At 42.4% G+C, this 15,571-nt stretch overlaps 2 protein-coding genes across 2 annotated transcripts in view; both read left to right on the top strand.

Moving 5' to 3' along the window:
• The window catches only part of LOC136607684 (zinc finger protein 271-like), a 521,708-nt gene that overhangs the window by 387,692 nt on the left and 118,445 nt on the right, over positions 1 to 15,571 (top strand). The gene's annotated exons all lie outside the window — the stretch shown is intronic.
• Positions 570 to 10,493, top strand: LOC136615650 (zinc finger protein 665-like). Its single transcript, XM_066594174.1, has 4 exons — positions 570 to 808; positions 3,831 to 4,010; positions 4,094 to 4,217; positions 7,721 to 10,493. The coding sequence occupies exons 1-4, from the start codon at positions 731 to 733 to the stop codon at positions 9,883 to 9,885; spliced, it is 2,547 nt and encodes an 848-aa protein (XP_066450271.1). The 5' UTR covers positions 570 to 730; the 3' UTR covers positions 9,886 to 10,493.

The following is a 15,571-nucleotide window of genomic DNA, read 5'->3' as shown; positions in this document are numbered from 1 at the left end:
CCTAACTTTACAGAGATCTGGGAGGTTTCTGTTTCCTCTCCGGACGGGAGGTGGTCTCTCATTGATGCGGTCATGGGCTCATAGAAAACTGATTACCGGTAAGTAATCTTGTTTCCAGTGTCCTGTACCCATTACACTGCTGGAAGCTACTACAACAATCTCATGACTCTCATTGTACAACATTAATACTCCAGCCAGTCACTGTCCTTAGCTTTCATATCTGCATGAACGGCACTTGACTACTAAGGACAGTGATTGTCTACTGTAGTCACATGAATGATGAATGGCACATGACTGATGCAGGAGCTTCTGGTACCGGAGTATGGAGACACTTGGGGGTTAAGTAGGTATTTTTTACTGAAGTGATGCTACATCGCACTTTGGATGGTTTATCTTCTATTGTCTTTGCGTTCCTTAAAGGAATGTTCCTAATTCACACAGGATATGACATGAATGTCTGATCAATACTGGACCCATGTCTGTAACCCACACTTATTTTGAAAACATCCCGTCCCCATAAACCTTATTCTGGCTTACCACCACTGCCTGAGATTACCAAATCACCTAAATTGGCTGTTAGACACACTTTCTTTAACTTTCATAGAAGTGAAAGGGAATTGCGTAAGCAGCGTAGCACAGCAAACTGCCAGCAGTACCAGAACCCTCCGGTTTATCCAGTTCTCTCGTATTCTCATCCAAAGCAGTCCTTCTCCCGAATGACCCACCAAAGATGGATGAAGAAAGAAATGATGTTACCATAAGAATATTAAACTTCACCATGGAGATCATCTACCTGCTGACCGGAGAGGTAAGCTTTTCTGTATTTCTATTATCTTTATTGTATTATGTAACAAGTCAGACTAAGGGAAGAGAAAATCCATTATAGGAAGTAATAGAAACAATCTAGTGTCCTGTATAACGAATTCCAGACCTTCCAAGTGAGGGAGAACAAAAGAACTGAACAGCAGAGAATGTGAAGATTGGCCACCAATATGGTCAGTTCTGTATGATGGGAACCAATGAGCTAATAGTAATGTTGTAGGGGCAATGAGAATGGTAAGTAGGCTGAATATAATGTGGAGGAAAGGAATTAAAAGAATTACCCAGCTGGAGTTTGGCCTCGAGACTTGAAATTTTGTCAAAATTTTGACATCCATACAGACACATAGAAGACTGATGACAGGAGGAGCGCCCATGGGCCATCTAGCCTGTCCTTATATTATTTCAATTTTTTGTTAGAATAGATATATATTTTATCCAGGTAGATTTACTATCACTTACTGTTGATTTCCCAACCACTTTTGCCTGAAGTTTCTTTCCAGCATATACTACTCTTTCAGTAAAGTAATATTTTCTCGCATTGCTTCTCATGTTCTTCTCCACCAAATACACTGGCTGTCAAAGAAACCAAGCACCTAGAAGTAGTGTTGCTCATCTTGATCGACTAAGTAGTAAAATCATCCCGATTTTTGCTAAATCAAACTGGGTTTAAACAATTCTTGAAATAAATCATGGGGAAATTGAATTTCCCATAATGCCTGCTTCAGAGGTCAGTGTGCAGCCAATCAGCAGCCAGGGTGGCTTGATGATTTCACCAAATGTGTCTTTGAAACCGCAGCTGATGACAAGAGAGTGGTCATCTGTAAGATCTGCGATAAGCATTTAAAACATGGCAAGAATGTAAAAGAATCTCAGCACAACTTGTATGAACAACCACATGAACTGCTACCACCCACACTGCGTTGGAGAGCCCACCTGTTCCAGAGGGTAAAGAGTCAGCCCCATCCTGGTCTTTACTCCTACGTTCTTTAGTGGTCCCTTCCTCCATCTCTCTCCCTGTTCATGCAGTAGTCTCTGAGCACAGAGAGGCAGTTTTGTGTAGGAGCAGTAACATGGCTACTTCAGGCTTCTCTTCTGCCATTGATGATCAGGCTACAGCCAAGAGTGGGGATCGGAGAGCAGAAGTTGAATGGCCACCATCATCTTCACTGACATTGACATCTACCCCATATTCCAGAGTGTTCCAGGTCAGCAGCCATCCCTCTATCCCACAGCCCCAACTATCCATGAGCACAGAGCCTGAATCCAAGCATTGCACAGTTGCTTGTAATGGAAATGCTGTCCTTCAGGCTAATGGACACAGATGCCTTCAGCAATGAAATGCTCCACGCTAACCAACAGTACCAGATGCACAACCACCATTTATTTGCCCAAAAAGCCGCCCCTGCCCTGCAACCCCAGGTGAATGATAACATATTCCTAGCATTGAAGAACGCTGTCAGTGATGGGGTTCACCTGAGCAGCATGCATGGCCAGTGGTGATACATATCCTTAACAGCACACTGGGTCATTGTCCTACAGGTGGGGCATGAAGCCGAAAGGGGTGGTCCACATTTCATGGTACTCCCGAGAGTTGTGGGACATTCATCCTTGTCTGTCCCCTCCTGACCTTCCTCCTGCGCCTCCTTCACTTTCTCCATCTCTTCATATCACCTTTCAACACCTTCCACATTGGCAGAAAATCGAGCCTCTATACAGCGGTGCACATGGTAAATGCCAAAATGCTGATCTAAAAACTTATGTCTAGGAGAGCACAGATGAAGAGCTGTTGACGGCTTTGCAGGTCCAGGTTGACACAGCGCTGACCCTGCACAATCTGAAGCCAGGCTAGGTTGTGTGTGACAGTGAGTCCAACCTGCTGGTAGTCCTTCGCCTTGGCAATCTCACACATTTACCTTGCTCGCCCCATGTGATGAACCTGGTATTGCAGCGCTTAACCATTACCCAATTATACATCCAGTGCTAGAAAAGGCCAGGAGACTGTGCTCACGCTTTCAGCGTTCACACTACGCCGTCTTTCACCTGGCAGAGTTGCAGCAACAGTCCAGGCTGCCACCTAATCATCTCATCTGTGACCTGCCTGCATAGTGAAATTCCATGTTGCAGAGTCTCAGCCAGCAACAGATGATGTATGACATATATATGCTGTATGGAGGTCGGTCATTCGATGCATGTGGAGTGTCTACAGATCAAAGACGTGTCTCTGAGGAAGTGACTAAAATGGTTAGTTGTGATGATACACTGATCAGTATAACCATCCTTCTTGCCTGCCTGCTGGAACAAATGCTACACAGCCTCAGGAACAATGATGTGTTGTTGTCGAGGAGGAGGAAGTGATACCAACTGTCTTTGTGCCATTACTCAACATCCCTTTGAAGTTGGCCTTAAGCAAGAAAGGGGGCGACTTCTCCAATACTTTTTCCCACCAAAGGGAGAAGTTTGGAGGGGGTAATATAAGTCCAGAAGCAGGCAGGGGGATGTGAGCCATCAACCTTTAAGTACTTTGACGCATGAGTGCTTTTATTCTGCAGTGCTTGCAGAAGGACCAAAGCATGTAGTCCACATCAAAACATCAGATCATTACTGGGTGACCACCCTCATTGATCCTCGCTGCAGGACTGCATCCAAAACTGGACCATAGCTCTGCTGAAACTTTGTGTGATTGTAACATTGATATGAGTAAGCAATTACAATATCAGAGCAAAACTATCATTTATTGCAGAAAACTGGACTCTTGAATTGAGGCTCTAGTACCCTGTCGGTGGGTAATCAAGGTGGGGGTTTGTGAGTACTAAAAGATAGGTGATAAAAGCCTGATCAGTGGAGAGGGGGCTACCTGAGATAACCATGCACTTTGTACTCTGCTATCTTAAGCAGTCTTATTGAAATGATTGGAGTTGTAATATGCATGCTTGGCTGCCAGATGTATCACTAGATGACAATCTCTCACTTTCTACTTCAATTATCTACATGTCTCCCTCCATACCCAGAATTACACGATGGTGAAGAAGACATCGGGTGACGGTACGACTCCCAACAGCCATCTCCATGAGTCAGGAGGATGGAGCAGGAGCCAGAGCCCCATCACAGAGGCTCCTCCTCACTTACCGATACATGAGCAGAAGATCCTAGAACTCACCAACAAGATCATTGAGCTGCTGACTGGAGAGGTGACACTGCTGGGAATATTGGGAAATTATACAGTAACAGCACTAGAGGTGTCTGGGTAATAACAGTATCATTGTGTTGTCAGGTTCCTATAAGGTGTCAGGATGTCACTGTCCATTTTTCAATGGAGGAGTGGGAGTATTTAGAAGGACACCAGGATCTGTACAAGGACATCATGATGGAGAACTACCAGCCTCCGATATCACAAGGTAAGAAGGTACAGATATACTATTGACATTATTTTTTCCAATGGTCTTGTTGCCCTTTACTGTGGGCACAGGGAAGCAATAACGGTCATGTAAAGGCCTTAGTGCAACAATGTACAGAGCATACACATTTGTGGAATATGGCATGTAATATAAGAGCTCTCCAATTTAGGCTCTTCTCAAAGAGCCCTTTCTTTTCCATACACATCAAGCCTAAACCTAGTGCCTTATTCTGATATGTGTAGAGCTTGTTACCCAATGTGACCTAAATTATGGCTTTTTCACTAACACAGGTTGAGTATAAAGCTTATTTTACATTAGTCAAGTAACTGAGTCCAGTAACTACGGTCGGTACTCGACTCGTCGTCCCATTTTCCAGTAAGTATTTACATTAGTCATTTACATAATGGATCGTGGCAGTTGAGTTCATTGTAGAGTGGTGAAGGGTGAATGGTCAAGCTACTTTACTTATTCTACCACTTGACTCGTCCACTACTTGCTCAGCTACTTGACCAATGTGTTTAGATTGGTTAAGTGGACACACTTTTCCTGACTCCACTCTCTACCTGACTTTTATGAACTTGACATAAGCAACATTTTTAGTGGTAACTAAGAAATGATGTTTATATACCACCACTGTGCAGGTGAACTCCATGGTGACATAAAGCTCCATGTTGCCTACACATTTTGAACAGTTTGTTCTTAGTTTAAAACATGTAGGGAAGAAAAAAAATGCTAACCAGACCAATTTTCCTTAAAGGGGTTGTCCCGCGAAAGCAAGTGGGGTTCAGCACTTCTGTATGGCCATATTAATGCACTTTGTAATGTACATCGTACATTAATTATGAGCCATACAGAAGTTATTCACTTACCTGTTCCGTTGCTAGCATCCCCGTCGCCATGGTGCCGTCTAATTTCAGCGTCTAATCGCCCGATTAGACGCGCTTGCGCAGTCCGGTCTTCTCTCTGGTGAATGGGGCCGCTCGTGCCGGAGAGCTGGTCCTCGTAGCTCCGCCCCGTCACGTGTGCCGATTTCAGCCAATCAGGAGGCTGGAATCGGCAATGGACCGCACAGAGCCCACGGTGCACCATGGGAGAAGACCCGCGGTGCATCGTGGGTGAAGATCCCGGCGGCCATCTTAGTAAGGTAAGGAAGAAGTCGCCGCAGCGCGGGGATTCGGGTAAGTACTAAACGTTTTTTTTTTTTAACACATGCATTGGGTTTGTCTCGCGCCGAACGGGGGGCCTATTGAAAAAAAAAAAATACCCGTTTCGGCACGGGACAACCCCTTTAAGTTCCAGACTCAGTTAAAAGAAGAACTCCTGTTTAGCCCTTTCCAATCCAATGTCGGGCCTGCTCCAAAATCATAATTTCCCTCCACAGCTCCGATGTCGGGGCAGGCCCGAGACTGCAGTGCAGGAGTGCATCTGCACCCGATCATAGGACACATCGGGTGCAGATGCACTCCTGCACTGATCCTCATCGAGGACCCCCGAGGAGAAGGCAGAAAGGGTTTTTAACCCTTTCTGCCTTCTCCTTTACACATTACATAGCGCTCAATTAGCGCTATGTAATGCATACAGATTCCGGCCGGCGATCATGTGACCGCCGGTGTTACCTGACCCCCGGCGGTCACATGAACGCCGAGCCAGGAGCCTGCACTGTGGGAGGGCCTGCTTACCTGACCGGCGTCTTGCGCATTCTCCTCCTGTCTCCCGGCCCGGCAATCATGTGACCGTCAGGTGCCACCTGACCTCAGCGGTCACATGATCGCCGAGCTGGGAGGCAGAAGGAGAATGCGGAAGATTCCGAACAGGTAAGCAGGTCCCTCCCTGCACCCTCCTGAACTCAGTCAGTTCAGGAGGGTGCAGGGAAAGTGTATTTTTTCTCATCCATTCTCCCCAGCTCCAATTCATTTGGAGCTGGGGAGAATGGATGAGAAAAACTAAATGTATTGGAAAGGGTTAAGACCAAGGCACCTGGACAATCCTTCAAGTCTAAGGATGTCGATAGGCTTTCAGAGTGCTGCTTCCTTTAGCCTATCCCTGCAACTGCTAGCAAAAATGTTTTCCAAAAAGATGCGGTGTTTGCAGCAAGCCTGTGAGGAGGAGGGGTACATGGTTTTAGTGCTTGATGTGACCATGTCAACCAGGGAGCTGTTTCAAGACTTACCACACAGTTTTAAGTTATTAATTTTATCTAATGTATAGGGGAAGCCAAACAGGTAGTGCGTAAGGGGATTCTTTTTAAGTAGTCCATTTTATTCTTTTTTTTTTGTGTGTTTATAAAACATTTTTTAGACTAGATCGCTCATTCCTCACTAACCAATCTTTAAGGGTGGGATTCTTTTTAAGGGGTCCTTTTATTTACATTTTCTACTTGGTGTACAGACTTTCAAAATGGGGAAGAATTATTTTGGGAGAGTTTGTAGACTCAAACAAATCTTGTTCTTTATCATTATTTCAGAATATTACATTCCAATTCACTTTAAATCCATTTCTGAGTTTAGTTTAAAGTAAAATCTTTTTGAGACCCTGCAGCCTTTTTTTTTCTCTCCCAAAAATGTGTTTTGAACCAGAATTAAATAGTTTTAGGCTGGTGTAGCAATGTAGTACTGGAGATTGTCGTTAAGGGACTTAAGGGCAGATTGTATGCGGATAACTCCAGCAGAAAAAAGATTATTTCTGCTCTGTAGTCAGTAGACATGCGTGTAGGTGTGTCTGCAGGTAATAAAAATGCCTGTGTTCCTGAACGCAGTGTCTTTTGCAGCTCATTTTCTGATCCACTTTAGTGAGATAGTGAGCTCCTGCTGCCAGGCTGTGAAAGCCATGAGTCTGACAAGGAAGTATGGCCCTTAGCCTAACATACGATATGAATAATGAACATTGATAATGTTGTGTGAAGGCATTAAGATTTGGTATGATAAATGGACATTCATAACTGTTAGATCCTTTGTTCAGACTAACTTCCCTCTCCATGGTGCTGGCAGATGTGGGCGTCGTCCTACTCTCCCTGTAACCTCAGCTTTCTTACCTACTTCCAGACCTGCTATGGTTAATTACTCTAGGGCTTCTCTGCTCAGCTGTAGGCTCTTTGCCAATCTCCTTCCTATATAGCTGTGCTGGGTCTCCACATCAGTGCTGCAGAGTTGATGTTGTTTCAGACCTGCTCCCTGGCTTCTAGCTTAGAACCTGTTTGTTCAAGTTATCCTGTTTGCATTCTGTGTCCTGCGCTTTGTCATTCTGTCCTTTCTTGCATCCCTCTGTCTATTGCCTTCCCCTGTGCCTCTGTTTCCTTGCAACCTGTCTCTTTATTCCTCCCAGTCCTGGTCTGTCTTTTGTTGTATAGGTGTTCTGTCCTGTGAGGTTCAGCTAGCACCTAGAGGAAGCCTGTCACCAGGTAAAGTGCAGGTACTCTGTTTTGTCAGCCTAATAGGACTGTTATAAATTTGTCCACATTTGTAGTTTGAAAAAGAAATTACAATATCAAATTTTAATCCTAACAGATAATCCTAGTGAGAATTCTGATGGAAACTCCATGTCATTGCTAAATTATAAAGTAAAAGAAGAAGATATCATGCCGCACTCTTCAGGAGAAAACCTCATTAACTTCCATGTACATCCAGAACTTGACAGTACAGATCTATCATATGATCCCAATAGGAACTCTGATGGAAACGTCATGTCATCAGTAAATTATAAAGAAGAAGTAGAAGATATTGTGCAGCACTCTTTAGGAGAAAATCCCATTACACTTAATGTTCATCCAGAACTTGATAGGACAGATCTATCATGTGATGCCAATATGGACTCTGATGGAAAATCACTAAATTGTAAAACAGAAGATGAAAATATCATGTATCACTCTTCAGAAGAAAAAGTTATTACCAGTATTGTTTATCCAAAACTTGAAAGTACAGATTTATCCTATGATCCCTCGAATCACAAGGAACCTTCTCCTGACCAATCACAGAATTTTACTACAAATACAGGTCAGAAAATGTTTCGTGAATGTGGAAAACCGCTTACAAGCAACTCAGGTCTTAGAAAAAGAATCAGTCACACCGGAGAGAAACTGTATTCATGTTCACAATGTGGGAAATGTTTTGCATATAAAGCAAGACTTATTAGACATGCTCGAACTCGCACAGGAGAAAATCTAGTTTCTTGTTTAGAATGTGTGAAAGGTTTTACGAGTAAATCAGATCTTGTAAAACATATCAGAATTCATACAGCAGAGAAGCCCTACTTGTGTTCAAGATGTGGGAAACGTTTTGCAGATAACTCAGAACTTGTTAGACATGAGAGAGATCATAAAGGAGAGAAGCCATTTTTATGTACAGAATGTGGGAAATGTTGCACAGATCAATCTGATCTTGTTAAACATAAGAGAGATCATAGAGGAGAGAAACCATTTTCATGTTCAGAATGTGGGAAATGTTTTCCAATTAAATCACGTCTTGTTAAACATCAGAGAATTCACACAGGAGAGAAACCATTTTCATGTTCAGAATGTGGGAAATGCTTTACAGATAAATCTGATCTTGTTAAACATCAGACAATTCACACAGGAGAGAAACCATTTTCATGTTCAGAATGTGGGAAATGTTTTCCAATTAAATCACGTCTTGTTGAACATCAGAGAATTCACACAGGAGAGAAACTATTTTCATGTTCAGAATGTGGGAAATGTTTTCCAATTAAATCACGTCTTGTTGAACATCAGAGAATTCACACAGGAGAGAAACCATTTGCATGTTCAGAATGTGGGAAATGGTTTCCAATTAAATCACGTCTTGTTAAACATCAGGGAATTCACACAGGAGAGAAGCCATTTTCATGTTCCGAATGTGGGAAATGGTTTCCAATTAAATCACGTCTTGTTAAACATCAGAGAATTCACACAGGAGAGAAGCCATTTTCATGTTCAGAATGTGGGAAATGCTTTGCACATAAATCAAATCTTCTTAGACATGGCAGAACTCACACAGGAGAAAATCTATGTTCATGTTCCGAATGCGAGAAAAGTTTTACATGTAAATCAGATCTTGTTAGACATATCAAAATTCACACAGGAGAGAGGCCATATTCCTGTTCAGAATGTGGGAAATGTTTTATAAAAAAATCGAATCTTGTCCAACATCAGAGATTTCACACTGGAGAATTTTCATGTTCAGAATGTGGGAAAAGCTTCACTACTAATCTCAAATGTAGGGAGCATCAAAGACGTCACACAGGAGAGAAGCCGTATGCATGTCCAGAATGTGGGAAATGCTTTACAGATAAATCAACTCTTGTTAGACATAAGAGAACCCACACAGGGGAGAAGCCATTTTCGTGTTCAGAATGTGGGAAATGTTTTATACAAAAATCGGATCTTGTCCAACATCATAGAATTCACACAGGCGAATTTTCATGTTCAGAATGTGGGAAAAGCTTCACTACTAATCTCAAATGTAGGGAGCATCAAAGACGTCACACAGGAGAGAAGCCGTATGCATGTCCAGAATGTGGGAAATGCTTTACAGATAAATCAACTCTTGTTAAACATAAGAGAACCCACACAGGGGAGAAGCCATTTTCGTGTTCAGAATGTGGGAAAGGTTATGTGCGGAGATCAGATCTTATTAAACATCAGAGACGTCACCACACGGAGGGGAAGACTTTTTGATATTCTAGATGTGGAATTTTACAAAGAAATCAAGTTTTGAAAACTCATTAGAAAAAAAACGTGTACTTATTTGGAATGTGGGAAATGTGAAGACAGAGTTTTAATACATCAGGGCATTCAGAGACATTGAACACTCAGTAAGAGAGTTAATTTGTGGAATAGCTTTGATCTATCAAACATCCTAAATTATAGTTACTGCAGGTCTACTGTGACCGGGCTCCATACGAAAATATATTGTGGTAAGTAAGAAAAGAAGCGCAGCCTTTACTTTTAAAGGTAACAAAAGTGGACCTAGAGCCAGCAACTAAAGTCAATCCTTTATTACATTAGATCAAAATTGTAGACAACAGGGAAAGCTTATGCATCATAGCTATTACAACTGCTATATAAATAATAAACTATGGTGCCACAGAAACACATGAAAAAAAGTAAACCTACAGTTAATGAGGCCACATGATATGGGCCTAGTGGTGCTTACTAAAGACGTCTACTTTTCTGAATTAACAGGTCGTGTGACTCTTGCAAGCCAGTCAGTGACAGGACAAATGATACGTCCATTTGCATATTACACAATATCTATGTAGACATCTATGTACGTATACACAATTCCCGTGGCTGTCTTATCTAGGCTATATAACATAATATGTCTTATCTAGGCTATATAACCTTGAAAAGCTCTCCATACACCAATAAGTAGGGCAGTCACCTTCATCAAGCTACAAAAAAGGGAGTAGTGAAGTTCTTTATTAATGGAATAACCCAAATAAAAGCCTCGCTCCAAAAAATCTCTACTCTGAGAATGAATTGCCTATTTTTTTAGGCTGGAAAACCATTTTTCATGAGGAGACAGTTTTTCTTTTTTTTCCTCTTTTGTTGTTTTTTTACATATGTATATTTCAACAGCCATAATTGTATTGATTTCCCTGTTGACGGCCACATACGTCCTGCCTCTACAATTTCTTAACTCCCATTTGCCTGGAATTGACCTTTTGTCATGGAAGATGCTACTATTATTTCTATAGAGGAGCTTCTAACAGATAATAATTCGGTTGAACTTGCATCATAATATTTTCCACGCTAAGGTTTACAAGACTTTAAGAATTTGTCATATTATGCATAAAAGTGAAACTACTACTCCCATCTTTCCCAAATCTGCTTTTATCTGATATTCAGTATCTTAACATCTTCAAGAGGGTATCTATTATTCCTACTATAACTCCTTTTTATCTATCCTTCAAAAAAATAAAAAACATCAAAAATGTTGAAATGGAAGAAGACCTTGATCCTCAATTCCCACTGAATGATTGGCATAGAGCTCAAGCCAACGCTGTGCCACACTATTTCAGCTTGGGTAAGAAAAAGCATTAAAAGCCCCTTCTCATTGGAAAATGGTCCAAAAATGTATTTTTACAATGGTAACTTACGCCATCAAAAATTTCCAAAAACAATATGTCAGTATCTACTGGAAGACAGAAAAGTACCTACTTCAAGATGTGCTGGTCTTGTCTTGCTGCTCATTTATTTTGACAAGACCCTTTTGTACTCTTAAAGCCTAATCTGCTATTCTTCAATAAAATTGCCGGAGGTTAGGCAATGGTTAAAAATAAGTATTTTCCTTCTCTATCTGTGCAGGATTCATCTCTCAGTTATGAGGTTGATAATTTGCCATCCTTTTACACTCATTAATAACTTCGAAAGGAATGTTTATCCGGGGATTATTCTGATTGCCAGATTGAAGTCAGGAAATGTTTTTTTCCCCTTAAATGGAGAGGATTGGCTTCTACCTCATTGGGTTTTTGCCTTCCTCTAGATCAACATTGAGGCGTAATAGGCTGAACTGGATGGACAAATGTTTTTTTCGGCCAGGCATACTATGTTACTATGATCATTGCGGCCCGCATATATATGCCAGCTGTAGGGAGACAAGTGACTCCATCTTCTATACGCATCTGGTTCAAAAAAATCCAAACGGTGAAAGGAATAGAAGACCTAACGGGCCATCTTCGGGGATGTCAAAATAAGTTTATACTTACCTGGTACTATCTGTTGTGCTTTAAAAACTCTTAGGAATACCCGTCCCTTATGTTGTGATTCATTCTTCTGATCCTTTTTCACCTAGAAACTAATCATTGTTTTGTCTATACCTCCCCTTCATCTCCTTTTCTTTCACCTGTTCTCTTTCCACTCCATTCTCCCCCTTTTCTTTTTTTTATCCTCATTGTATTTCTGCTTTAATTTTGCTCTCTGATTCCAGTCGGTAGACAGTGATCATTTTCCCCAAAATAAACCCTACCCTGATAATAAGCCCTACCCTTATTTTCAAGGGGAGGTGGGGTGGAGGAGGCCTTGAAATATAAGCTCCCCCTGAAAATAAGCCCTAGCTACACTAGGTTTAAAAAAAAAGAATACCCACCTAGCCTCCGGCATCTGTGTCCCTCACGCTGGTCTCCGGCGCTGTGGCAGGCTGCAGTCCTCAGTGCTGATAGGATTCTCTTGTGGTGACAAGGCTTTGAATACCCTGCCCTCTGTTAAGAGAGCGCTGTGATTGTATCGAGCGTCAGCCAATCAAAGCCGGCGCTCAATCATTCACAGCCTTTCAGTGAATGACAGTGAATGGCTGTGATTGGTTCACCGAGCATCAGCTCTGATTGGCTGGCCCTCGATCCAATCACAGCGCTCATTGGAGGCGAGGTATTTAAAACCCTGTTACCAGGAGAAGAGAATCCTGTCAGCGCTGAGGACTGCAGCAGTGTGGGGACCAGCATGAGGGACACAGATGGCGGCGGCTGGGTAAGGATAAGACACACCCCTCCTGAAAATAAAACACTGTGCCTCTTTTGAGTCAAAAATTAATATAAGACTGTGTCCTATTTTCGGGGAAACACGGTACCATTTCTGTATCTTATTTTGTTGTGGACTTTAGATGTGTATTTTATTAATTAGGATTTCAGCACGTTTGTGTCCGGTCTTTGTCTTCTCGCCCCTTGTTATGATTTTCCATTCTCGGGAGTAGTTTCTTTTACTATTAAGTCCTGGCGTCATGTTTTATTTGTCAAATATATTCCTCCATTTCAAGAATCCATATGTTTTGCAATAAAATTAAAAAATAAGACAGTCATGTTCACTACTCTAATTCCCTGTGGGTCCAGCACCACCAGTCCTGTTTACATTGGCTACAGTCGTCACATGTGCATAGGGAACATCACCGCTTCAGCCGATCACTGGTCTCAAAGGTATGTAACTCTACACTGCTGTGGCCTGTGATTGGTTACAGGAGTCGTGTGTATATGGAATAAGTTATATATCAAGCTTGATAAAGACCCTTTTTTACAAGTAGAAACGTCGCTGGTTATGGAGGATTAAAGAGTTTATTTTTATTCATCTCGTGCTGCCTGGACTATATAACTTATTTGGACAAGTATTTTTGGGTCATGATCCAGACCTCTGACAGGCTGTGCATTTTTCCTCCTTGCCTTGGAACAAGGCTTGTAAAACACCAGGGGACTAACTGGTCTCCAGATGCTGCTGTCTGTACAATCTTGTTTGCTGTGTGTATACGGGATGTCACCACTACAACCAATATGAATACTGATGGACATTGAGAATGGAAGTCGTTGTCCTGGACCAGCAAGGATTAGAGTGGCCAGTATGGCTTTCTTTATTTTTAACCATATCTTACCATCTGTCATTTTTTCTTACAACATGGAAGGTCTTTTAATATTTGGTTAATCCCTAAACATTTCAGAATTGTAATTAGTCACATCATTTTAGCTACTGGGATAACATTGGCAAGAAATTCAAAGCTTTTAAACTTCATCGTTAGCAGAAATAATTGGATTGGTATTATAACTCTCCACGCGGGAAGAAATGTCAACATCCTACATTCGGACATCATCCCATTCTGACTGGCTCCCTCGCACTGTCCGCGGTGCCGTGTTCATCATTGTAATGTATCGTAGCGGTAATACTTTGACCTGTTTTCTTCCGCAATTTTCTTTTATTTAACCACAAAAACATCAACTTGTTTCTTTCTATTGTAATAAATCTCGTCGCTGTAATTCAGTGTACCTTTGTATCGCCTCTTTATTTATTGTAGAGCTGATTTATATTTTATGAAAATTATTTTTAAAAATAAATGTTCATGGGGACGCCTTTAAGTTTTTACATTTCTTTAGATTGTAACTAACAGCATTCAAAATACATTTACTATCAGAGGTATACATACCGTAATAAATACTCTAACCACATTAAATAATGCAAGGATCTTCGTATATAATTTGATCAAATTACATTGGCCAAGCTTTCAGATGGGTCCTAATGCTAATGCCAGGTGGTCTAATCTTAACCTGGGAAAGATGGGTACCTACTAGAGATGAACGAGCACCAAAATGCTCGGGTGCTCGTTGCTCAAGTCGAACTTTCCGCGATGCTCGAGAGCTCGTTTCAAGTAACGAACCCCATTGAAGTCAATGGGCAACTCGAGCATTTTTGTATATGACCGATGCTCCGCATAGGTCATGACTTGTGAAACTGGAAAACATCCGAAAGTCATGGAAACAACACAGAAACGGATAGGGAAAGGCAGGGGCATCATGCATGGCTGCATCTGAGGCTCCCAGGTCCCACTATTAAGCCACAATGGGGGCAAGAGTCTGCCCTCCACCCTAACAACTTTTACTTTGGACAAACCCTCATTAGCAAGGCAGTCCTTAGCTAAGCACCACACTACCTGCAACCAAGGACAATCACTGCCTGTGGGTGACACCGCTGCCTCTTCTTCTGGGTTACATGCTGCCCAACCCCCCACACGACCCTGCATCCACAGCGCACACAAAAGTTTCCCTGCGCAGCCTGTAGTTTCCCTCATGCCACGTGCTCGCTTCATAGCTACACCACTCTCATGTCTATTTCTAAGTGCATCTGCGATGAGGAGGAACCAGAGGCACACACTGCAGATGGTTGACAGGCCCAGGCAGCGACCCTCTTTGAAAGGGGGCAATAGCCCACAATGCTGTTGAGAATCGATGATAAATTGATGTACCATCATCATTCCAATCCCATGTCACCTCCGTCGCAAAATTGTCAGGAGCCGCAAACGTGGGCATAAAGGGGACTCAGGTGCCTGCACTTCTACACATCTCCACAATGCAGCAATACTCTGTGTGAAAAGCGGGCCCAGGGTCAGTCTCGGTCCCAGCCTCCATCTTGTGTGACCCAAGGTGCCGCGAGTTACATAGCAATGGAAATCCATGTGTCCACAGACAATTCATTCTGTGTAGGCGTTAGATAGCTCAACACCGCAATGGAAAGTCTTTGAGTTCCTTGGGCTTGCCTATGCTGTCGGTGCACAAAGATAGTATTACACAAGAAGAAATCAGAGCGCCCAAACATGGCAGACTTTCACCCCGCCAAGGACCTCGGCCCACATTTCTACCTTAGTCAGACAGTGTATTTGTGCCAGACAGGTAAAGCAATGCAATGGGAACTCATTGTGCATTCACAGCATAGGCTAGTCCAAGAAACTCAAGCACGGTATTACACATGAGGAAATCAGAGTGCCCAAACATGGCAGAGTTTCACCATGCGAAGGGCCTTGGCCTACATTTCTGCCCTAGTAAGCCAGTGGGTTCGTGGGCATAAAGCGGACTTCCATGCTAGTACAGCTGTGAACGTCTCATTTAATTAT

This window comes from Eleutherodactylus coqui, chromosome 1 (genome assembly GCF_035609145.1).
Source record: "Eleutherodactylus coqui strain aEleCoq1 chromosome 1, aEleCoq1.hap1, whole genome shotgun sequence".
Lineage (NCBI taxonomy): Eukaryota > Metazoa > Chordata > Amphibia > Anura > Eleutherodactylidae > Eleutherodactylus > Eleutherodactylus coqui.
This window is presented reverse-complemented; position numbering and strand designations above follow the sequence as displayed.

Excerpts from the sequence above, each read along its gene's own strand:
- LOC136615650 (XM_066594174.1), top strand. The coding sequence starts at position 731 with ATGGATGAAGAAAGAAATGATGTTACCATAAGAATATTAAACTTCACC. Across the intron at positions 4,011-4,093 it reads TTGAGCTGCTGACTGGAGAG|GTTCCTATAAGGTGTCAGGA; the intron begins GTGACACTGCTG and ends TTGTGTTGTCAG. Across the intron at positions 4,218-7,720 it reads CCAGCCTCCGATATCACAAG|ATAATCCTAGTGAGAATTCT; the intron begins GTAAGAAGGTAC and ends TAATCCTAACAG.